Below are 26,080 nucleotides of genomic sequence, written 5' to 3' on the forward strand. Positions count from 1 at the left end.
AACATGCAATATTTTTGTAGAAATTGGATGCTGGAAGCCAGTTGACACTGATTGATGACCTGCATAGAGATATTCGCATGGTGGGGAATGATGCCAAAGGAGAACATGTACCTGGTTTTTGTATTCCAAAGAAGGTACAAGAAAGCTTGCCCCGTTGCCATGAGATATCTGTCGTAGCCATAGTAGTAGCTATGTAGCCTGGTTCCTCCAGTGTAACCTGTTGAATTCTTATTTCAGGGGGTAACATCAATTCTACCAGTGCTAAGAGAAGGTGTTCTCACTGGCAACCCAGAACAGAAAGAAGAGGCCACCAAGGCATTGGGCTTAGTGATTAAGCTGACCTCTGCGCAAGCGTTACAGCCTTCTGTGATTGGCATCACTGGACCTTTAATCCGTATTTTGGGAGACAGGTTCACCTGGAGCGTCAAGGTGGCTCTTCTGGAAACGCTGAGTCGTCTTCTAGCCAAGGTAAAATAATATCTATTGTTACTGCTTTGCATATTTTATTGACATTATACAACTTGAATATACATTCTGTAAAGCAGAGGATGCCATTCTATCATATGTTAGTAAAACATTGTCTCTCTTCTTTTCCAGGTGGGCATTGCATTAAAACCTTTCCTTCCACAACTTCAAACTACATTTACTAAAGCTCTGCAAGATTCAAACCGCGCTGTACGTCTGAAGGCAGCCGATGCTCTGGGGAAACTCATTGTTATCCATACAAAAGTAGATCCTCTCTTCACAGAACTGTTGAACATCATTCATATGTGCGAAGACTCTGGAGTAAGGTAACCGAATCTGTGAGACTGTTGGAAGATATAGCACATAAACTGGCTCTTCCTTTGTCTGAGTATTTCCATTCTCCTCTGTTTTCAGGGAAACCATGCTTCAGGCTGTACGATTCATTATACGAGGTGGTGGAGGTAAAATGGATGCAGCAATACGGAAAAACTATGTCACCATGTTGATTGGGATGTTGGGACATGATGAGGTGAGGCTTATGTTTTACACTTAATGACGTCCTATTTCGAGTTTTATAATTGTCTTTGCAGACTTTAAGATTTGATATCACCCATTTTTTATTTTTCAGGATGCTACCCGCATGGCGTCTGCTGGCTGCCTTGGAGAACTCTGTGCTTACCTTCCAGAGGAAGAACTTTCTGTAGTTCTACAGCAGCACCTCCTGGGTTTGTAGACTATTCCAGTAGCTAGTAAAATGTTTCAGTTATTTCTGATTTTAATTTGCAATTTTACAGAAAGAGTACTGTATTGTTAAAGCCCAAGTCTGGATGAATGTTTCCTACTGCAAATAGAACGACATGGATGGAAAGTGAGCTCCCCATTCTTGGAGGCAGGTCACTGAACTCCATACCTTTTATATTACTTTCTCCTTCTTCCACGGGAGGACACTGGGTATGGTTGGTGGTGTGTGGAGCCTAGCACTTTAAATATTGATGATTTCAAAAGAGCTCATCCCCCCTCTATAAACCACCAGACCTCCGTTTAGTTCAAGTGCCTGATGGAGCCTGGTGATTTTCCGCAGGCTGCTGGGCAGGCCTCTCATTATTTTTTTGTTGCCTAATTTACCAGTGCACATCTCTTATATATTTATTGTTTATATTCTGGTAGGCTTTCATGTTATTCATATTGCATATATTATCCCTCTTCTGTGAGTTATTTTAAATGCTGTTTATTTAATAAAATTTTATTTCTGCAGCAGGATAGATTGGTTTCCACAGGAAAACATCGGGTATAGAGTGGATCTTGATCCAGAGGCACCATCAGGCTAAAGTTTTAAGCTGTCCCAGGATGCATTGGGGCCTCCCCTATAAACTCCGCCTCAAGGCACTGAGAGCTCAGTTTTGAGTTGGTTCCTGAAGCAGCAGGTCACCTAACAGGAGGGCTGCACTGGGCAGCCCTGAAAAAGCTTTTCTAAGAAGATTTCTTCAACTGGGCTGTCAGCGCTGTATGTCAGGGTGACACTTCAGCGCTGCAGCTCCATCACCTCCCAAGCGGCGTTGCATACTCCCGCGGCTCTGTTCCCAGGTACTTGCGGCGGAGACGCTCCGGCTTAGGCACACAGTTGCAGACCGCTCTCTTGGATCGTGTGGCTGCTACGGGGAAGGAGGTAAGCGGGTTCCCCAGGTGGGACCCGCCATTATTTCGCATTCTGTCCACAACCTAGGGAGACAGGTTGCGAAGGTGACGTGGACACTGTCACCGAGCAGGGACCCCACTAGACCGCCAGGGCGTATGAGTACAGGTTGGGTGTACTAATGCCCCATGTAATAAGGCTCTGTAGTACCGGAGGTGGAAATCCAGCATAGGGGGAACTGGCGCATGACCTGTAGCCCTTCCCCCGGACCCAGGGCGCCATTTCTGAGTAGATTTTCCCACCCTGGAGCTGCCTCACGCTTTCCCTCATTTCCTGACCGAGACGCTGGGCGCCATCTTCTGAGCAAAGCTACTACTGGTCTCTGGGATTGCAGGGCAAGGTCTCCCTTGTAAAGCCTCCTGTATACAGTGCTGTGACTTTACAAACACTCGAGTATTCTACATGTCTTTATACAGACAGCGTTAGTTAAGAAAGAGTGTACCTGTTACAGAATATATTGTGCGAGTATTCTGATATATAGTCTAGGACCGCGCTGTGTTTATATACATACTAGTTCAGTACATCAGTACAGCTTTGTTGTGATCATTTCTGCTTTGCCTGTGACTGTGTGTGCCTGTATCTGCTGAGTGGTTTCACTCACAGTGTTTCCCAGATATAACTGTACCCTAAGAGGTACATTCTGTATATTCTGTACCCTAAGAGGTTAGGTGCGTCTGGGTCTGCTCATATAGTGTGTCACAGTATTTATTCAATACGTATATTTTACTGTGTACTCTGTCACATAATACCGGATATATTCGCAGGTGTACTTTGTCTGGCAATATCATATTAAGTCGCTCTGTTGTTGCATTCTCACCTAATGTTTAACAGAAAGGGCAGTAAATCAGTGGACGCTCCTGCATCATTCAGAGCATGCTCCAGGGATTTACCAGAGGGGGAAGTGTTATGACTGTCTGTGTACTAATTGTCATACGCCTCCCAGTCAGTCCACAGCTCCTGCAATGGAGCACCCTGGGCTGCGTTCACCAACCTACTGGGTACTCTGATGAAACGCATAGCGCCCCCCTATGGGACCACCGGTGCACTGCATCTCATATTGTCCCTATGGTTTATCCGCCTTGGGCAGAAAAATTGTCTAACCAACTGCAGCAATTGAATCAGTATTTGGTTATACAGAAACCTACACCAGGTCACTCCCGTGTCTCTGGGTCCTCTAAGCGGGCTGATTCCTCCTCGCAATCCAAAATCCTTTCTGATGTCTCATCTGAAGAGGAGGGGGAGCATCCGGTCCTGTCAGACACTAAATCCTGTGTTACTGATGAGGATTCTCCCTTGCAGATTGATGTCCCTGCAGGAGGATTCCATTACTGTGGCAAAGAAAACCTGATAAGTTTAAACAGCAGAAGGTGGTTAAAACTACTGTATATTAACCCATTCTTACCATTTTGTGGACATCAGACGAGAACCCTGGTCTAATACAGGGAGGAAATTCCCTCTGACAAAACGGGCCTTGGCTCGCTATCCTCTCCCTGCAAAGTTATGTAACAATGGGAAACTCCACCGCTGATGAATTCTCACATCACCCACATTCACTCTGCCTGTCATCACTGTCACCTCACTGAAGGAACCGACGAATAATCGTGTGGAGGGATGCCTAAAGTCTATATACTCCTTTACTGGAGCCATTCATAGACCTACTATAGCTGCACCTGGGCTGCAATTGAGGCGTGGGTACAGGCATTAGAGGAAGAGCGGCCTGAGGATATATCTGACAATGCCAAACAATACCTGTCTCAAAATACCACCGCCACCTGATACGTTCAGGAGGTGTCCTCTGAGGCGAGTGTATTGGCAGCCAAGGCGTCAACCACGTCCTGACTCGCCTCATACTGTGGTTGAGGTCATGGAAAGTGGACCTGAACTCCAAAAGACCTTGGAGGTACTCCCCTTCACTGCGGACATTATGTTTGGGGTAGACCTAAATAAGATAGTGTCTGAAATAGCAGCCGCTAAGACGGCTTTTTCCCCCACTACTAATCCTTTTGCACAGAAGGCAATAGGTACCACTTTCCGTCCCTTTCAGCCTCAAGGGAATGCAAAAGAACAGGCATACCCGAGACAATCTCGTGCTCCAAAAACCACAAAGCCCAAGGCCAAACAATCCTGGGCAGCCGTCAGTCTGAGGGGATGGGGAGCGGTGTTGGAGCAACACTCGTTTTAAGGTTGTTGGATCAAGGAGGAATCACTCCTTCCAATAAATATTCTGGAGCTGAGGGCAGTGTTCAATGCACTATTTCTCACCCTACCTCTAGTACAGAACAGGCCTGTTCAAGTACAATCAGACAACGCCACTACGGTGGCATACATAAACCATCAGGGCAGCACTCGAGGCCGCGTTGGTAATGATGGAAGTGTCAAAAATCCTTTGTTGGGCGGAACGCCATCTGCCAGTCATATCGGCAGTGTTCATTCCGGGTGTCCTGAACTGGGAAATGGACTTCATCAGTCACCAGGACGTGCACGCTGGAGAGTGGAGTCTTCACTAGGAGTCGAAAGACTTCTGGATGGACAGGTGGTGTCTACCTGACGTGAACCTCATGGCGTCTTCACACAATCACAAGGTTCCGGTCTTCGGATCAAGGACCAGGGATCCTCAAGCAGCATTCATGGACGCACTGGCGGTTCCATGGAACTTTTGGCTGCCCTACGTGTTCCCTCAAGTGTCTCCTGCCCAAGGTACTACGGAAGTTCAATCAAGAAGGAGGAATACTACTTCTAATCGCTCCAGCGTGGCCTAGACGGAAATGGGTCTCAGACCTGCAGGGTCTATAGACGAAGCATCCCCTTAGACTTCCTCAGCGCCCAGACCTACTCGTACAGGGACCTTGTCTCTACCCAGACCTGGCCAAGCTGGCCTTGACGTTGTGGCTCTTGAAGCATCACTCCTGAGGGCCAAAAGATTTCCGAGGTGGTTGTCCGAACTATATGTAGGACCGCATACCGGCATATGCCCAGATTTAATACAAGGGGGTAAATTTACTAAGATTCGTGATTTTCCGTTTGAGGTCAAAGTTCAATCACGAATGACATCGAAAGTGTAAATATGCAACTTTTTGAATTTAGTACGACTAATTTACTAAGCTGCCGTATTCTGCATTTTCGGTTTTACCGATGTCGATGTCATTCGTTTTTTTAGGCAGTGTTTTACGTGAGTGACTTGTAAAACACTGCCGACTTTAATACAATAAATCTCGGCCGGATCTGAGAGATCCATGCTGGGCTTCATTGTGCATTTAAAAAAAAAAAAAAAATGCGTGGGGTCCCCCCTCCTAAGCAAAACCAGCCTCGGGCTCTTTGAGCCGGTCCTGGTTGCAAAAATATGGGGGGAAAAATGATAGAGGTTCCCCCATATTTAAACAACCAGCACCGGGCTCTGCGCCTGGTCCTGGTTCCAAAAATACGGGGGACAAAAAGCGTAGGGGTCCCCCGTATTTCTGAAACCAGCACCGGGCTCCACTAGTCAGATACATAATTCCACAGCCGGGGGACACTTTTATATAGCTCCCGGCGGCCCTGGCATTACATAACCAACTAGTCACCCCTGGCCGGGGTACCCTGGAGGAGTGGGGACCCCTTCAATCAAGGGGTCCCCCCCCTCCAGCCACCCAAGGACCAGGGGTGAAGCCCGAGGCTGTCCCCCCCATCCATGGGCTGCGGATGGGAGGCTGATAGCCGTTGTGTAAAAAAATGAATATTGTTTTTAGTAGCAGTACTACAAGTCCCAGCAAGCCTCCCCCGCAAGCTGGTACTTGGAGAACCACAAGTACCAGCATGCGGAGGAAAACCGGGCCCGCTGGTACCTGTAGTACTACTACTAAAAAAATACCCCAATAAAAACATAAGACACACACCTTGAAAGTATAACTTTAATACATACATACACACCTCCATATACACATACTTACCTTATGTTCACACGAGAGTCGGTCCTCTTCTCCATGTAGAATCCATGGTGTACCTGTGGAAAAAATTATACTCACATACTCCAGTGTAGAAGCCTCTTCTTCTTTTAATCCAGTTGTAATCCAGGTACTTGTCAAAATAAAAAAACGGACACCCGACCTCGCACTGAAAGGGGCCCCATGTTTTCACATGGGACCACTTTCCCCGAATGCCAGGAACCCCCTCTGACTTATGTCTAAGTGGGTTCCATCAGCCAATCAGGGAACGCCACGTTGTGGCATCCTCCTGATCGGCTGTGTGCTCCTGTACTGTATGACAGGCGGCACACGGCAGTGTTACAATGTAGCGCCTATGCGCTCCATTATAACCAATGGTGGGAACTTTGTGGTCAGCGGGTGACCGAAAGTAACCTTACCGCTGACCACAAAGTTCCCACCATTGGTTACAATGGAGCGCATAGGCGCTACATTGTAACACTGCCGTGTGCCGCCTGTCACACAGTACAGGAGCACACAGCCAATCAGGAGGGTGCCACAACGTGGCGCTCCCTGATAGGCTGAAGAAACCCTCTTAGACATAAGTCAGAGGGGGTTTCTGGCATTCGGGGAAAGGGGTCCCATGTGAAAACATGGGGCCCTTTTCAGTGCGAGGTCGGGTGTCCGTTTTTTTTATTTTGACAAGTACCTTGATTACAAATGGATTACAAGAAGAAGAGGCTTCTACACTGGAGTATGTGAGTATAATTTTTTCCACAGGTACACCATGGATTCTACATGGAGAAGAGGACCGACCCTCGTGTGAACATAAGGTAAGTATGTGTATATGGAGGTGTGTATGTATGTATTAAAGTTATACTTTCAAGGTGTGTGTCTTATGTTTTTATTGGGGTATTTTTTTAGTAGTAGTACTACAGGTACCAGCGGGCCCGGTTTTCCTCCGCATGCTGGTACTTGTGGTTCTCCAAGTATTAGCTTGCGGGGGAGGCTTGCTGGGACTTGTAGTACTGCTACTAAAAACAATATTCATTTTTTTACACAACGGCTATCAGCCTCCCATCCGCAGCCCATGGATGGGGGGGACAGCCTCGGGCTTCACCCCTGGTTCTTGGGTGGCTGGAGGGGGGGGACCCCTTGATTGAAGGGGTCCCCACTCCTCCAGGGTACCCCGGCCAGGGGTGACTAGTTGGTTATGTAATGCCAGGGCCGCCGGGAGCTATATAAAAGTGTCCCCCGGCTGTGGCATTATGTATCTGGCTAGTGGAGCCCGGTGCTGGTTTCAGAAATACGGGGGACCCCTACGCTTTTTGTCCCCCGTATTTTTGGAACCAGGACCAGGCGCAGAGCCCGGTGCTGGTTGTTGAAATATGGGGGAACCTCTATCATTTTTTTCCCCATATTTTTGCTACCAGTACCGGCTCAAAGAGCCCGAGGCTGGTTTTGCTTAGGAGGGGGGACCCCACGCAATTTTTGTTCAAAATATGCACACTTTCCCATCCCCTTCCCACTGATAAACATGCACGGATCTCATGGATCCGTGCATGCCTATCCAAACACGGGATAAAAAAGCAGGTCTGGGTTTTTTTAGCACTTTTTTACGAATTGTATTTCTGCACGGCAGTGTTTGGCTATTGTCGGCAGTGTTTGTGATTTGCACTTTTTAGTAAATTACCGATTTCTAACAAATTGCAGGCGTATTTGACCGATGGTGTATTGATTCGTGATTTTTTCCTAGGACTTCCAAAATATTACGAATGCCCTCATCACTGCCGTGATTTTTGCTTAGTAAATTACCGAGATGACACTTTGAAGAAAAAACGGCATCTCGGTCAAAATCGGGACCTTAGTAAATATACCCCAAGGTCTGCAATTCTTAATTCACCTGGTGTGCTGATAAGATTATGATGTCTCTACGTTCAGAACTTCCACAATCTGGCTTTTCTGCAGTGAGGCCTTGACTTAGGTCTCCGTCTGGCCTCCCTCAAGGACACATATCTGCCTTGTCGTATGGTTTCAGAGAAAAATTGCGACTATACCTGAAGTTCTTACTTTCACCCAGAGCGTGCTTAGGATTCAGCCTCCTTATGTCCCTACTGTGGCTCCATGGGATTGACTGTTGTACTGAAAGCTCTTCAAGAGTCTCCAATGAACCTCTTGAGTCGGCGGACTTTAAATGTCTCATGGCCAAGATCCTGTTCTTGCTGGCCTATTGCCTCGGTAAGACGGGTGTCGGATTTAGGTGCCTTGTCCTGACGTCCACCCTATTTGATTTTTCACAGTGACCGGGCAGTTCTACGAACTCGACCGGGTTATTTGCCTAAGGTGGTGTCATCTTTTCACCTTAACCAAGAGATTGTGGTTCTGGCCTTTATCTCTTTAGACTTGTCTTCCAAAGAGCGTTCTTTGGATGTGGTAGGGGTTCTCTGTATATATGTGGAGAGGACTGCCTCTATCAGGAGGTCAGATTCTCTTTTTGTACTGTTTGGTTTCCACAAATGTGGCTAGCCTGAGATTAGGCAAACCTTGGTCAGATGGATTAGAATGGTGATTGCACAAATTTATGCGCAGGCTGGACTTCCAGCTCTTGCTGCTATTAAAGCCCATTCTACTCAGCCTGTTGGACCTTCTTGGGCGGCTTGCTGTGGCGCGTTCACAGAACAATGTGCAAAGCGGCTATGTGGTCATCTGTGAACATGTGAATTAGATTTATGCCTTTGAGATTTCTGCCTCCCAGGATTCTTCCTTTGGATGCTGGGTTCTCATACCCGCTAAGGCGTGTCCCCTCCCTTGGGGAACTGCTTTAGGACATCTACGAAGTTTTCCTGTGGAAACCAATGTATCCTGCTGCAGAAAAGCAGAGTTATGGTAGACTTACCATTGTTAACGCTCTTTCTGCAAGGTACATTGGTTCCACAGGGCGCCCACCCTGACGCACCTAGCTTCTGTGGGTTTGTATGGCATTAGCTGCTGGTACCTTCTCCTGATGTGAGAATGTGGTTCTATGTGACTAACATCTGCCTTCTCTCTTGCCTGCTCATTCATTGGACTGGTTAAAGAAACTGAGCTCTCAGTGCCCAGAGGCGGGGTTTATAGGGGATGCATCCTGGGACAGCCTAAAACTTTAGCCTGTTGGTGCCTTTGGATCTAGATTCACTCTACACCCCGATGTTTTCCTGTGGAACCAATGTATCTCGCAGAAAGAGAGTTAACAATGGTAAGTCTACCATAACTCTACTTTTATATTCATTTAGTGTTGAATTGATTTCTAAGTGCAACAACATCTTTTTTCTCTTTCGAAGCTAACTATTCCATTGGCTTTGTCCTGTCATTGGACAGGGTTACACTGCTCAGGGTCAGAAGGCTCCTTCCAAAGTTATGGCTCATTCTACTAGCTCGGTTGGTGTTTCTTGGGCCGCACACGATAAAGACTCTGCTGACCAGCTGCGTTGGGTGGAGATCTGGTCTTTTGTACACACCTTTGCTAAATTCTTTTTAAATTAATTTTACACCTTTGCATTACAGAGAGGCAAGCTTTGGACTCAGGGTGCTTTATACAGCGCAACAATATGCAGTCATAATGTCAACATTTACAGATGTAGATGTATTTATAATGTGAAATGCTGCTGTGTTTGGGGGGCAGCAACCAAGACCATTCTACAAACATGGGGCATGTGGGACCCAGGGTCTGTATCGTAGGACGCAGACTTCTTGAAGTCGGCAATGAGGTTCTGACGAACAGTCTGAGCAAACTTCGGCTTACTCAGACCAAGGGCTGCGATGGTAATCCGATGGTCGCAGTGGTGATCCGATACTGCATGTTCGTATGCAGATGCCTTATGTAGCGTTCGAATATTTGTTGTACAATATTGCACTGCTGCTGTGCAGTACCAACCATATCGGAGTAAGGTCTCCTGAGCTTGTGACCACAGCAAGGCAACGACACACTGCTGGGCCGCCTGGGACCAATGCTGCAATCCTATCTAGTGAAGCTACTTTACAAAAACTTCCCAATTCTTACTCCATGCTCTATGAACCAGAAACTTTTCTATACTCGTGGGTGTGAATTTAGACTGTAAGCTAAAGTGGTGCAGAGACTGAGGGGAATGATTACATTATCTCTGTAAAGCGCTTTGTATTACTAAGTTGCTATGTGACTCTGGGGGACGTTTACCAAGCAGTGATCAGAGCGGAGAAGTAAGCCAGTGGAGAAATTAAATCAACCAATCAGCAGCTCTGTATCTTTTTATAGTATGCACATTTTAGATGTTACTTCAGTGCTGATTGGTTGCCATGGGAAACTTCTCCACTAGCTCACTTCTCCGCTCTTATCACTGCTTAGTAAATGTCCCCCTAAAACTTCGCACAGGGGTGGTCATTCCGAGTTGTTCGCTCGCTGCCGATTTTCGCAGTGCAGCGATCAAGTGAAAAACCAGCAAAAATGCGCATGCGCATGGTACGCAGCGCGCATGCGCTAAGTACTTTCACACAAAACTTTGTAGATTTACACATGGTCGAGCGACGTTTTCTCATCGCTCGAGTGATCGTAGTGTGATTGACAGGAAGTGGGTGTTTCTGGGCGGAAACTGGCCGTTTTCAGGGAGTGTGCTAAAAAACGCAGGCGTGCCAGGTAAAAACGCAGGAGTGGCTGGAGAAACGGAGGAGTGGCTGGCCGAACGCAGGGCGTGTTTGTGACGTCAAACCAGGAACTAAACGGACTGAGGTGATCGCAGTCTAGGAGTAGGTCTGGAGCTACTCAGAAACTGCAGCAAATTATTTAGTAGCAGTTCTGCTAATCTTTCGTTCGCTATTTTGCTAAGCTAAGATACACTCCCAGAGGGCGGCGGCCTAGCGTTTGCAATGCTGCTAAAAGCAGCTAGCGAGCGATCAACTCGGAATGAGGGCCAGGAGCTGACTTGCTGCATGTTTTAGAGTAAAATAGTTTAAAGTTAAATATCCGCTTATCTAATTATAGAATAATCTTTACAGTTTTACATTAACAAATAAAAAAATCACCTAATAGTTCATATTCAGGATAACTGGTGTTGTCTTAATGTCAGTTGTTAAAATAACCAGTAACCTGTACGTAACCTTCTCATATGGAAGTAGTATAAGCACCAGCTCCCACCATCAGCATGGAATACTCATTTACAATGCATACTGAGGATGCTGATATTATATGCACACACAGAAAATATTGTTCTGTAATTCTTGTATTGATATAATGCAGTGATTGACAACTTCTATTTATATTATACAGCTGATACCTCTGGAATTGACTGGATGGTTAGACATGGACGAAGCATGGCTCTCTCTGTTGCTATAAATGTGGCATCCAGCAAGTTATACACACCAAAGTTCTCCAGTAACATAGAATCTATGATTCTCAGCAACGCTACAGCGGATAGGGTAAGGATATGACATTAGGTATAATTATAGGAGAGTGTTGGGACATGGGACAGATGTTTTGCTAGGCAGTATAAAATGCCATACTATATGTTGTGAAAATGATGAGCATGTTAATTCATTATTATATTGTGTTTCCTAGATTCCCATTGCAGTGAGTGGAATCAGAGGAATTGGTTTCCTTATTAAACATTATATTGATACTAAAAGTGGGAACCTTCCACCTAAATTGGTTTCCCTGTTTGTGAAGGTAGGTACAGAAACTACATATTGACATGCCAGCTTTCCACTAACCCTTACTGTACTTTTTCTGTGTATGTAAAACATGAACATGCTAAACATGGGCCGGATTAAAATCATATTGCACCCTCTATCTCCCGTCTAAAGTGACGGGAGATAGAGGGGTGATATTCAAATGTGCCCCGATATTGCGCTGAATGCGCTTATTACAGTCTGGTTTAGGCGCATCAAGTAAACCCGACTAAAGTAATGGGCGCGATCGTGAAGCAAGCTGAAATGAAGTTGTCGTGCCCGTCGGCAGTAACATTAGAATACCGCCGGCAGTAAAGATAGCGGGCTGGAAGGAGGGAGGAACATTTGAATCCTGCCCTTTATATAAAGTGCGTGTGTGTGTGTGCGTGTGTGTGTGTGTGTGTGTATATATATATATTGATTGATCGGCTGCACATTCAGGCCCTAAAGTGGCTGTGGGGTCCATTGGAGTATTCTCATTGCCATGTTTGATGTGTACACTCTAGCGTGAAGCGTTATCCTGTGGGAGGTACCCATTTCAAGACATAGCATTTAAGCATTTCTTAATTGGTATTAAGCAGTATAATTTGTGTCGAGAAACCATTCTCCACACCATTACAACACCACCAGCCTGAAACATTGACAGAAGGCAGGATGGAACCATGGATTCATGCTGTTTATGCCACATGTTGACCCTACATTCTACATGTTACAGGGAAAGTGTTCAGAACAGTATAGTATAGTTTGTGTTTTAAACCATGCAAGAGTTCCATAATACTGTACAAGCATAGAAATGGATTTGTTTGCTCAGAATAGGATTTTCTCTTTATCATGAGATGGATTCCATTAGAAGAACAAACTATGTATCACCAGAGTTCCATTTGAAATTAAGTTCTGTGTTTTCCCTTTATTGTTGTGTCTTTACAAATTATCCATTCTTTTACACCACTTTTCCCCATACACTGTTATCACACAACTATAATGTTTCACTAAATGTAATAGAATAAAGTGTGTAAGCAGCCTCTATATTCACCAACATCTAAGTACATCACCTGAAACTTAATTATCTACACATAGGGCCTCATTCAAACGTGTACGCAAACTCAATGGTATGCATACAATTCTTATGGCAGGGGTCTGCGCATGTGCTGAACTCGTAGAGAGTGCCCACAAGCCGCAGCATGATTGATATGCTGCAGGCATTTTAGGAGTGAGATGGGGGCAGCAAAGGGCAACGTTTGTCAAAACAGGATAGCGACACTGCCGTTTTGTAGGCGTGGCCGGGCCAGGGTCTGCGTCTTTTGACACAGACTTCCTGTCCTCGGCTGAACAGTTCCGCCGGTCATTCTGGCCAAGGGCTGCGGCCATCTTCGGAAGCAGCACTCGGATCTGCAATGTTGTCAGGGGGCCCTCAGAAGCCTCCTGCAGCATTAGAATATTTTCTAATTGTTGCTGTGTCCAAAGATGCAGCAGCTGATCAGAATAGCATCTATTACAGCCCATTATGTGAACTGAAACGGTTATATTGATATTAAAATGTAAAAGTGGTGTAAGAGAAATGTAACCGGAGAGTAAATACACTGCAGTGGGGCATATACAATTAGCCACAGTGTTTACCTCGGCTAATTGTCAGCATGGACCTATTCAATCAGGTCCTACATCCCTGCACGTAACCAGGATTTTTCCTCACAGGTTTAGGAGCTGCGAGAAAAAAATCTGTAGTAAATAAATCCTTTGGGGTGTAACGCGCAGGGAAATGTATTGATTTCAACTCAGAATCTAACCAACAGTTACTCACTGGTTTTACCACGCAGGTAAAAACACAGTAGATAATTGGATGTGTATAAATCTGTACCATGAATATAAATGTGTGGCATGATCAGTTTTTCAGACACTGCAGTCGATGAGTAATGTTAAAGAGAGTTTGAAACTTGTTTTGTTTTAAAGTAAACTAAATAAAAGTCAGTCGTGTAATCATTATTGCCTTACTGACTGTATATTAACGTATATATTTAATGTTTTCCCACAGTGTCTTCAGAACCCATCAAGTGACATTAAGCTTATAGCCGAAAAAATGATCTGGTGGGCAAGCAAAGATCATTTGCCCCCGCTAGACACTCAGACTATCAAACCAATTCTCAAAGTGCTTTTAGACAATACAAAGGACAAAAACACAAGTGTTCGAGCATACAGTGACCAGGCAATAGTGAACCTTTTAAAAATGAGATTAGGGAATGATCTCTTCCAAGTAAGTATGTTGGTAATAACATGAAATATTGACTTGTTGCATGTTGCGTCTGTGACATAATTCAGTTCCCATGACTTTCCCGGGAGTTATCACTATATGGGAAACTTATGAAGACAAAAGAAGCAGAAAATCCTGCAAATAGTGTATAGCCATAATGTGTCTGGTATCACTGAGGGCATTGGTGTTATTAAAGCATTCTTTGTAAGTAAAGCCCCCTTTTTCAAGCTTACAGTACCAAATAAATGTAAAATTAAAGCATGCCAGAATAAGGTTGATATAGAATACAGTGACAGGAGGTTCAGCGGTTTCAAATTTACTTTCAAAACCTCAAACTCATCCCCCTCTATACACTCTCTCTGCCTGTGACGTAGGGGTCTATTCATGAAGCAGTGAAAAGAGTGCAGAAATGAGCCAGTGGAGAAGTTGCCCGTGGCAACTAATCAGCTTTGAAGTAACATTTATCAAGTGCATTCTATACAGTTATGCATAGCAGCCGAGTGGTTGCCATGGACAACTTCTCCACGGCTTACTTCTGCACTCTTTTCACTGCTTCTTGAATAGACCCCACAGTCTTTATACAGCTGCATCTGTGCACCTGTTGCAACCATTAATCTTCTGTTTCTTTATTTTATATATAACTTTGATCAGTGCAGCCGGGAATAACGTGAATGGGCTGAAGAAATACCACGATTAGTACCTCCACTGCAGACAGCCATCAGCTTCATTTTTCTAAATAAAAGTTAGAAGGAAAAAAAAAATAATAATAATAAAAAAAAAATATATATATATATATATATATAGCCAACATAAAGGGTCACTCACCAGTAAGTTTTGCACTTAAAAAAAACATTGTGTTTACTTCATACTTATCAGCATGATACTTCAAAGGAATGATTCAATCGATGTTTCGATCCCTCCGGATCATCATCAGGATATGCAGCAAATACAGCTTTTACAGCATTTTACAGCTGTTCATGTACACCAGTATCGATACTGGTGTACATGAACAGCTGTAAAATGCTGTATTTGCTGCACATCCTGATGATGATCCGGAGGGGTCAAAACGTCGATTGAATCCTTTTTTTAAGTATCATGCTGATTAAGTATGAAATAAACACAATGTTTTTTGAAGTGCAAAACTTACTGGTGAGTGCCCGTTTATGTTGGCTTTCTCTATATGTGGATATCCGGACTCAGACTCTGGATCTCTTGGGAGTCACCCCAGTGGATGACTTGACAGTTCCTGTGCGAGTGCGACCGTATATGGGTGGTCATTCCGAGTTGATCGCTAGCTGCATTCGTTCACTGTGCAGCGATGAGGCACAAAAACTGCACTTCTGCACATGCAGCGCAGTGCGCACGCACGACGTACTATTACCACGAACGATGTAGTTTCACACAGGGTCTAGCGAAGCATATCAGTCGCACTGCTGGCCGCAGAGTGATTGACATGAAGTGGGCGTTTCTGGGTGTCAACTGACCGTTTTCAGGGAGTGTTTGTAGAAACGCAGGCGTGGCTGGGTGAATGCAGGGCGTGTTTGTGACGTCAAAATAGGAACCGAACAGTCTGAAGTGATCTCAAGCGCTGAATAGGTATTGAGCTACTCTAAAACTGCACAAAAAAACTTTGTAGCCGCTCTGCGCTCCTTTCGTTCGCACTTCTGCTAAGCTAAAATACACTCCCAGTGGGAGGCGGCATAGTGTTTGCACGGCTGCTAAAAACTGCTAGCGAGCGAACAACTCTGAATGACCACCATGGATTTATGTATATATATGCTACTGTAGCATCCATAAGGGATATTGGGGACACATTAGTACAATGGGGTATAGACGGGGTCCAAAGGAGCCAGTGCACTTTAAATTTCTTCCAACTGGGTGTGCTGGCTCCTCCCCTCTATGCCTCCTCCCACAGGCAGTTTAGAAAAAAGTGCCCTCAGGAGAGGATGCACACTCTGCTAGCTCCAGAGTTTTCTTCAGTTTATTTTAAAATGTTTATTTTTTTCGGTATGCTGTTCGGGCAACAGCATACCTACGCTGTGGGAGTTATGGGACGAAGGGGGGATGGGGGTCACTGGTCTCGCGAGGCTCAGAGCCGCTTCCCCGCTGCAGGACCACCGTCCTGAGGGGTTGTTTGTTCAGTGGGGCACTGCGCCTTGGCTGTCGCAACCGGCCGCACACCCCTAACGCTGCATGAAGGTAATCGTCGGTGGTGAGTACAAACTGGGGGCCCCGGTTCCTGGTGCGGCAAAAGCGCGGGTGAGGCATACGGGTCCCTCCTGGGGGGACCCGCTATAGCCCCTGTGTTAGACTGGCTAGCGATGGCTGTACTTAACATTTATGTGAGGCCACTGCATGATTAGGAGACATGGCCAGTATAAATATATAGCTGTAGCTCCCGCGCCATTACTGGGGGGCGGAGCTACATCAGAGCGGGCTCAGCGGCATTTTGGCGCCATCCTCTGCATAAGCAGCAGCAGCCTCACACAGCTTCTCCAGACTGTCACACGCTGGATCACTGGTACAGGGTGTAGTTGGGTGAGAGCCGCTATTTGTGCACAGATATTATTCCTCTCAGGGGATTCATTATATAAACAGTTTTCACTGATATATATAAAAACAATGACAGCCTCACTGGGGCTCTGCAGCGTTGGGTGTGCTGGTGTCCTCTCTTCTTCTGTGTCTCCTCTCACATGCAATAGGCCAGGCTTGCATTGTAAATCAGTCTGTGTTGTACAGGGTATGTATAGTGTGTGTTTTCATAATGGTAAAACACAAGTTATGCAGTGTATGTAACACCAGATTCTCCCCTCTTTCATCTGGTTCCATATCATGTGATCAGTGTAGTCAGTCCTCACAAAATGCTGAGGACAATGTGGGGGAAAGTCACGGGCCCTCCTGGCTGGGGCTATCAAAACTATGATGTCTGATATGTCATCTCAGCTCACTACAAATGCAAACAAAACACAAGAACTGCAACAAGCAGTAGCAGATCTAGCTAGCAGGGCTGATGTGTCCCCCCCGCCCCCCCAGCCCCCCTCCTGTCTAATACAGGTGCGCATAAGCGTGCTTTACCTGCACTCCTCTCTGATACTGATGATGATTTACAGGATGATGCGGATTCTATAAATGGGGATTCCACCCCTACACAGGGTATTGAACCCCTCATTTTGGCTATAAGGGATGTGCTAAATCTCCCCCTAGAGGACACTACTAATCAGCAGTCGTTTTTCCTCCCACAAGACAAAATGTCACATTTACTGATTCCAAAGAATTAGATGATTTATTTAAGCTTGCCTGGAAACATCCAGATAAGAAATATCAGGTGTTAGAACGGTTTTTGCATACATTTCCCTTTGCCCCTGAGGGCAGAAAGTTCTGGGAAGAATCTCTGGCTGTAGATGTCTCAGTCTCTCGCCTCTCTAAGAAGACTGTGCTCCGGGCTCCTTTACAGTAACGGACCCGGGGGGATAAAAATATTGAGGCCACACTGAAATGTGTCTACATTGCTGTTGGTGTATCTCAAAGACCGATCATTGCAGGTTGCTGGATGACACATGCAATTCACTCCTGGGCTACTCAAATTCGGGAGGGTCTCTTGGGTGTCATGACCCTGGTTACTACGGTGACTTTCCTAAAACACATTCAAGACACGGCAAGAGTCGTCTGTGGCTCGTTAAAGGAGATTGGCAATATTAACCGCTAGTACCAATGCTATGGCTGTGTCTGCACGCAGAGCCATATGGTTGCGTCAGTGGATTGCAGATGCTGACTCCAAACGCAATGTGGAATCTCTTCCCCTTACAGGTGAATGGCTCTTCGGAGGTGAATTGGACGCATGGATCTCCAAAGTTACTGCTGGGAAATCTGCGTTTCTTCCCTCAGGGGCTCCGCCTGCTAGGCATACCTACCCGGGACCGTCTACTCAGTCCTTTCGGTCCACCAGATTTCGATCTAGGGCCAGTGGTGCATCAAATGCAGCTAGAAGCACCAGGGGTGAACCTAAGAAACCAGCCGTTACCGGCTCTCAAGAACAGAGCACCAGTTCAGCTTCCACCCAGCATGACGGTGCCCGCCCACCCCGGGAGGATCTTGACGGTGCTCCTCTCCAATGATTTTTCAAATCACGCTTACCAGCTTTGGAAAATATGCGTGTTACGTTACTACAGGCCATCACAAAGTTGGTACAATCCCAGGTCATTGTTCCAGTACCCCTGCAACAGCAAGGACATGGTTACTACTCCAGTCTGTTCGTTGTGCCTAAAGCAGACGGGTCTGTGAGGCCAATTTTGAATCTGAAGTCCTTGAATCCTTACTTAGAGGTTTTCAAATTCAAGATGGAATCTTTGAGAGCAGTGATCGCATGCCTGGAACATCAGGAATTCCTACTGTCCCTGGATATCAAGGACGCCTACCTCCATATCTTAATTTGGCCTCCTAATCAGGCCTATCTGAGGTTCGCACTGCTGAACGATCACTACCAGTTCCAGGCGTTACCCTTTGGCCTGTCTACTGCTCCGAGGGTGTTCATGAAGGTGATGGCGGAAATGATGCTCCAGCTCAGGGTCCAGGGGGTCAACATGGTCCCTTACCTGGACGATCTCCTGATAAAGGCGAGTTCCAGGGAGCTCCTACTGCTCCATATAGATTGCACTATCCAACTTCTGTCACACCACGGGTGGATCCTCAATCTACAGAAGTCCCACCTGGAGCCATCTCAGCGGCTCCTGTTTCTGGGAATGATACTGGATACTGTAGCGCAGAAAGTGTTCATCCCAGATTACAAAGTGAGAACTCTCCAGGAAATGGTTTGCATGGTTCTCTGACCGACTAGAGTTTCCATTCATATTTGCATAAGATTGTTGGGAAAGATTGTATCCTCGTATGAGGCCATTCAGTATGGAAGGTTCCATGCCAGACCATTTCAATTGGGACATCCTAAACAAATGGTCCGGTTCCCATCTCCAGATGCACCGGATGATTCAACTGTCACCCCAGGCCAGGATTTCACTCCTGTGGTGGGTGCAGTCTTCCAATCTCCGGGAAGGTCGGCGCTTCGGGATTCAGGATTGGATCCTCCTCACGATGGATGCGAGTCTGAGGGGGTGGGGGGCTGTCACCCAAGGGGTGCAGTTCCAGGGCTGGTGGTCTGCCCAAGAGGCCCTACTTCTGATCAACATCCTGGAACTTCGGGCCATCTACAATTCTCTGATTCAGGCCTCCCATCTGCTCCGGGATCAGGCAATCCAGGTCCAGTCAGACAACGCCACCGCTGTGGCGTACATCAATCAACAAGGAGGGACAAAAAGCAAGGCCTGCATGCGAGAAGTATCAAGAATACTCCTCTGGGCGGAAAGAAATGCAATAGCACTGTCCGCAATCTTCATTCCAGGAGTAGACAACTGGGAGCCAGACTTCCTGAGTCACCACGATCTCCACCCAGGGGAGTGGGGCCTACATTCTCAAGTGTTTCAACAGATCGTCGACCGATGGGGTTGCCAGATCAACATGATGGCGTCTCGCCTTATCAAGAAACTTCGCTGCTATTGCTCGCAAACCAGAGACCCTCAGGCGTGCGCAGTGGATGACTGACGTCGCATTAGCCTTACCAGCTGGTCTACGTATTTCCTTTGATCCCAAAGGTGCTCAAGAGGATCCGGCATCAAGGAGTACAAGCAATTCTGCTTGCCCCAGATTGGCCCTGGAGACCGTGGTACACGGATCTTCTGGACATGGCCTCTACCACTCAGAAGAGATCTTCTTCAAGGACTGTTTGTCTACCTGGACTTACGGCGGCTTCGTTTGATGGCATGGAGGTTGAGCGGAACATCCTAGCTCACCAAGGGACTTTCCAAAAAGGTCATTGCAACTATGGTGCAAGCCAGGAAACCTGTGACGTCAAAACACTATCATAATATCTGGCAGAGATGTGTCTCCTGGTGCGAGGAACGCACATATCCAGCTGCCGAATTTCACTTGGGAAGATTTCTTCGTTTTCTGCAGGCTGGAGTTGGTCAAGGCTTACGTCTGGTATCCATTAAAAGTTCAGATTTCAGCTCTTTCAGTCTTCTTCCAAAAGAAGTTGGCTCTACTGCCTGAAGTTCAGACCTTCTTGCAAGGGGTGCTTCACATCCAACCTCCGTTTGTGCACCATGGGATTTGGATGTGGTATTACGATTTCTACAGTCCTCCTGGTTTGAACCGCTGATGACGGTAGAAGACCAGTACCTCACATGGAAGACAGTGATGTTACTGGCCCTGACTTCTGCTAGACATGTCTCAGAATTAGGGGCCTTATCGTATAAAAGTCCATATTGGGTCTTTTACTAGGACAGAGCGTAGCTTAGGACTAGGCAGTAGTTCCTGACGAAGGTCATCTCTACGTTACACTTGAATCAACCTATTGTGACCCTGTCAGCATTGGATGCTATGCGACCCTTGAAGATCTATGTCAAGAGGATGGCTTGGGTCAGAAAGACGGGTTCCTTGTACATGCTATATGACACACAGAAAAAGGGTTGCCCTGCTTCAAAGCAGTCCATTGCTCGTTGGCTTCGGCTCACTATTCAGCAAGCCTATGTGTTGGCAGCCTTACCTGTTCCACAGTCTCTGAAGGCCCACTCTACAAGATCTGTGGGGTCTTCTTGGGCGGCTGCCTGTGGAGTCCCGGCCTTGCAACTGTGCCGAGCGGCTACCGGGGCGGGGAAGAACACCTTTGTGAAGTATGATACCCTGGCCAAAGAGGATGCCCAGTTTGGGCAGGCGGCGCTGCAGATGTCCCCGCCTGTTCTGGAAGCTTTGGGACATCCCCATCGTACTAATCTGTCCCCAATATCTCTTATGGATGCTAGAGAAAATAGGATTTTAAATACCTACCGGTAAATCCTCTTCTCATAGTCCATAAGGGATATTGGGCGCCCACCTCTGTGCGGTGACTTTCTGCAGGATCTCTGTTATGTGTTACCTGTTCAGCTGTTGCGGTTTCTGTTGGCAGCTGTTGCTGGCCCAGTTATGTTATGGTGTGCTGGTGTATAAATCTCACCACACTTCTCGTTGTTATGTTCCGTCTCTCAAGTATGTAATTTCTCCTTCGGGCACTGTTTTACCTATAACTGCCTGTGGGAGGGGGCATAGAGGGGAGGAGCCAGAACACCGCATCGCTGAAACAAATGCTGCAAGGAAGTAGCATATACAGGTTGAGTATCCCTTATCCAAAATGCTTGGGACCAGAGGTATTTTGGATATCGGATTATTCTGTATTTTGGAATAATTGCATACCATAATGGGATATCATGGTGATGGGACCCAAGTCTAAGCACAGAATGCATTTATGGTTCATATACACCTTATACACACAGCCTGAAGGTAATTTTAGCCAATATTTTTAACAACTTTGTGCATTAAACAAAGTGTGTGTACATTCACACAATTCATTTATGTTTCATATACACCTTATACACACAGCCTGAAGGTCATTTAATACAATATTTTTAATTATTTTGTGTATTAAACAAGGTTTGAGTACATTGAGCCATCAGAAAACAAAGGTTTCACTATCTCAGTCTCACTCAAAAAATTCTGTATTTCGGAATATTCCGTATTTCGGAATATTTGGATATAGGATACTCAACCTGTACCTCCCAGCATCTTGAGTGCACAGGATGGGACTCGCGTGCACGGCTGACCCGAAAAGGAGGCGTAGCCACTTCAAAAGGGGCATGGCTTTGCAGGAATGCTGCTGTTTCAAGCCACGCCTCCCATCTTTGTCATTGTGGGGGCGTGTCCAGCGCTCTGTGAGCTGCTGGCCATGCCCTCAGCCCCTCTGTCTCCTGTGAATAGACACTGTGTGCATGAGCACATCGGATATTCACTGCCTGCACGCTGCCCCCATCCTGCGGGACACAGCGGCCTACGGACGGGACATCGGGATAGTCCCAAAAAAAGGTTACTGCCCTGTGAAAATCGGGACAGTTGGGAGGTTTGGTAGTTGAACACATCTGTAATAAAAGGCACAGTGTTTCAAACATAATGATATGTAGCGTGACTTTGTTTTATTTTTTATACAACATGTAAATTCCTAAACTGAGAATTTTAAAACCTATAAAATCCTAAAACATGTATTGAAAAGAATTAATTTTAGTTTTTTAGATCCTAAAAATCCTGGGCCTACTGATAACACTGTATTGACAGAGAGGTTTGTCGCTGGTTGCTGTGTTTGCCTATTCATTTTAGATACTGAATTTTTTAATTGCACGACATCCATGAATATAGTTGCCAGTAGTATAGGGATACTTGGGAGATTAGGTAGAAGGATTGGTTTGGTGTACATTGCCTGCTGACACCAGATTTTACAAATCTGTCACATTTAATTATAGTATGTTGCTTGGCCTTAGTCAAAGTCTCTAAAATACTTGTGAATCCAAAATGACAAGACATGTTGTAGAGTCACAAAGGTTTGTGAATCCTCACAAACTGCAACGTAGTTTACTTGCAATTTAAAATCCAGTGACATCATGTGCATGATGTGTGGGATAGCAGAAACATGCCTTGTGAGTAAAGACCAGTACACACGTGAGATTTTATCCAGAGATGTGTGCTGAGCGATCTATCACAGAGCGCTCAACATACATCTCTTCCCCCACTCAGCACAGCGCGATGTGTGCCGGGCGGGGGGGGGGGGGGGGGGTTGCGGGTGCTCATTTCACCCAGCGGTGAAATAAGAGGTGTGCTAGATTGAGCCTGCATGACCAACCTACCACCGGCGATAGCGACACGCGGGACTGCGTATCGCTGTGGGGCATACACACGGAGAGATCCGTGCTTAACTTCTAAGCAATCTAGTCAGACTTCTTAGAATTTAAGTGTGTACCCCCCTTTAGGTTATCTGCGGACTTCTGGGAAATGGCTGGAGCACATATTCAAGTACCAAGACCAAGGTTTATCTATTTAATATGTGTTAAACTATGCAGCTCTATACATTTGTTGCTAAGTGGCACAAGTCATTTGCATTTAAAACAACAGGAAAAATATTTATTTTGGAAACAACCATTCTTGGCTCTCATTATTCAGTACAATAATCCCAGATTTTGTTTACTCATTTAGTTGTTCTCTAGTATAAGAACACTAAGGCCCTAAGAACTAGAGATGAGCGGATTCGGTTTTACTCGGTTCTCAAAACGGCATCTTATTGGCTATCCAAAACACGTGACATCCGTGAGCCAATAAGATGCCGTTTTGAGAACCGAGTAAAACCGAGTAAAACCGAATCCGCTCATCTCTACTAAGAACCAGACTACTTCCAGATAAGAGAGCTTGTTTACTAGCATTATATTTTAAGTGTAGAATTGTCACTAATTTACTACAACCCGTCGGTCAATAGCTAATGTCTATTTCTTTTATTTTTTTATTTAATTATCCTTAATATAGGATTTTGGAACAGCCCTTTGTCTTTCATTACTGGAAAAATCATCATTAGCCAAACCTTCAGTGATAAAAATATATAAACTACCTATTATAGATGTCTTTCTGAATTGTCTACACTTGGTAATGCTGTGTTTTCCAGTAGATTAAGACTTCAGACTAAGGGGTATATAACTATAGTGCAGGTTTTGAGAAGTGGAGATGTTACTCATAGCAACAAATCAGACTCTACTTGTCATTTGTCTAGCACCTTCTAGAAGATAATAGCTAGAATCTGATTCTCCACTTCTGAAAACCCGCACCTTAGTAATATACCCTTTAGCCCACCATGGGGTTCTATTTACTAAGCCTTGGATGGAGATAAAGTGGACGGAGATAAAGTACCAGACAATCAGCTCCTAACTACCATGTCACAGGCTGGGTTTGAATGAAAAATGACAGTTAGGAGCTGATTGGCTGGTACTTTATCTCCATCAACTTTATCTCCATCCAAGGCTTAGTAAATATAGACCTATCTCCTGTCACTGTGACTTTAGGTTGAGGAGTAGATTTCTGCTGTAGTGGAATGGTTCCAGTTCCTCATTGCTGCTGAGTCACACGCTGCTGCGACAGCTTTAACGTCTTTTGCTGTAGTCCCCTCTGTGGCTATATGCTAATGCTAGTAGCAGCCCCTTCCCCTGGTGTAAGCTTGTGCAAGGACTGGGAGGCCCACTTTGACCATCTTTAGATGCTGTAATAATGTTTTATGCATTGCAAACATTGGTCCCATCATCTATACTTGCACCAGCCCTGTAGTACTGTACGTGCAGATTTTCTGGCTTTGTTTGGCCTCCCAATGTCTGTGTACACAACCCCTTCAGCAACACGCCTGTTGCACTCCCATAACAAATTTCTATGTGTCCGCTTAGCCATTTGCCTGACACCTCCTGGGAATCACACCTGCGACATAGCGTGCGAGTCAAAATCAGGTCCTGTGTCTCAGAGATACTAACCCCTATTATGCAGGTCTTCCAGGCAGCCATTTTTGTGCCAGCAGTGTTCTCTGTGTGTTACAATGGTGGATTATTCGTTTGTTGTAGGATGCAGATAAATTCAAGGTTTTGTTTAGATATGTTTCTTGACCTCAAAATAGTATGTCTGCTCACTGGACAATGGGACCAAATCAGGGGCTTGCAAGGCCTGGTCTTTTGTGGTTAATACATATGTCTAAGTGACCGTTTCCTGACAGTAATAGTAGTAAGTGATGACTCAGGCTTGTTTTGCTTTTATTGCTATTGTAGTTTTAAACCCAGCAGTCAAAGCCACTGAGAAGTAATGGCTTTTAAATCCCGCTGGTTAGAAAGTATACCCCAGGGCTTTGTGACTTGGGGACAGTTTTCTTCAGCTCACTGATGGACAACACTGGCAGGAGTAGCACCTTCTAGTCCACATTATTATGTAATCACTCCAGCTATGGATCAGCCCAAATCAGTCTTTCTCAACTCCAGATTGTCACCCTCCTCCCACAATAGCAAGTAGTGCATTGCTCATTTCAGATTCAGGGACATTGTAGAGCTCCGTAGACTGGAGTTATTGATCTTCAGTTAATAGCTGTGAATAACTTCCACATGTCAGCAGCTGGTGTTCCAGAGATCACTACTATTGAGTATGGATTCTGAGCAGCAGTGTGTACCTGAGCGGATAGATTCCCTGGCTGAAGTACTAGCCACAGTGAAATATAAAGTTTTCTTTAAACTTGTTGACCCATTTACTGACATCTGTGTATGTGCCCTGTAGCCAGAAGGAGGTTATTTGTCTTTTCCTACTACCTAATGGGGCTCCCACACTAGCCCCTCCCTGCAAATGGTCTGATTTTTCAATTTGTTTCATTTCTCTGTTCTCTGAATGTGCTTTTCTCTCTTGATGCTATGTGGTAACGGGAGGCAGTCTGCTTACCGCCGGGACCTCGTACTGATCCCATGGTAACTGACACTGCTCCTCAACAAGGATTAGTAATCTCTCGGTGCTTCTGTAACTTCACATGTGAGATCTGTGTATCTTATTTTCTCCAGAGGCAGACACTGAATGTTGAGAAGGAAAAAAATCCAATGGCTGGTAGATTATATAATATTTAAAAAAGTAGAATATAACAAAGTATTCCTTGAAATATTCTTCATATGAATTTTCCCAATGCAGTTATTATATATTTTGTGTTTCTACAGGACATGACCAAGATACTGGACACGGCTAGCTTAGACATGCTGAATGAATGTAATCGCCGCTCTCTGAAAAAGCTGGCTGCTCAGCCAGACTCCACTGAACAGATTGATGAAACTATCCTGACGTGATTGGGAATCATTTTGGCTGCATCAACATTTCACCTCTGAATATCTATTAAATGTTTTTGTTTCTAAAAGTGCACTTTTTGTGTAGTGCACAGAAACTATTGGCTTTCCAGAAGTTATAATTAAAAGAAATATAAATTTCTGTACCCTGTACAACCTTTCCAAAAATGCTTAAAAAATAATCATATTAATAATAATAATGATACACTTGCCTATATGGTATGACAGTTTGTTGAATGTAAATTGTCACATTTGCTGCAGAGAATGGGCTTGTTGGGCTTGTGTGCATTTCTGAATCGGGACCACCCACTGCAGAGTGGGGCGCAGGTACTAACTGTGACCTGAGCTGATAATAGAT

At 45.4% G+C, this 26,080-nt stretch overlaps 1 protein-coding gene across 2 annotated transcripts in view; it reads left to right on the plus strand.

Annotated features, from left to right (window-relative positions):
- GCN1 (GCN1 activator of EIF2AK4) overlaps window positions 1–25,878 on the plus strand; it is a 194,420-nt gene extending 168,542 nt beyond the window's left edge. For both annotated transcript variants that reach the window (XM_063913142.1, XM_063913143.1), the window contains exons 50-58: window positions 21–134; window positions 238–468; window positions 598–791; window positions 880–994; window positions 1,094–1,190; window positions 11,336–11,484; window positions 11,624–11,731; window positions 13,763–13,981; window positions 25,600–25,878. In XM_063913142.1, coding sequence (XP_063769212.1) covers window positions 21–134; window positions 238–468; window positions 598–791; window positions 880–994; window positions 1,094–1,190; window positions 11,336–11,484; window positions 11,624–11,731; window positions 13,763–13,981; window positions 25,600–25,725 — 1,353 coding nt within the window. In that variant the 3' untranslated portion in view covers window positions 25,726–25,878. The remainder of the gene's footprint in view (window positions 1–20; window positions 135–237; window positions 469–597; window positions 792–879; window positions 995–1,093; window positions 1,191–11,335; window positions 11,485–11,623; window positions 11,732–13,762; window positions 13,982–25,599) is intronic.
- The last annotated feature ends 202 nt before the right edge of the window (window positions 25,879–26,080 follow it).

This window comes from Pseudophryne corroboree, chromosome 1 (assembly GCF_028390025.1).
Source record: "Pseudophryne corroboree isolate aPseCor3 chromosome 1, aPseCor3.hap2, whole genome shotgun sequence".
Taxonomy (NCBI): Eukaryota; Metazoa; Chordata; class Amphibia; order Anura; family Myobatrachidae; genus Pseudophryne; species Pseudophryne corroboree.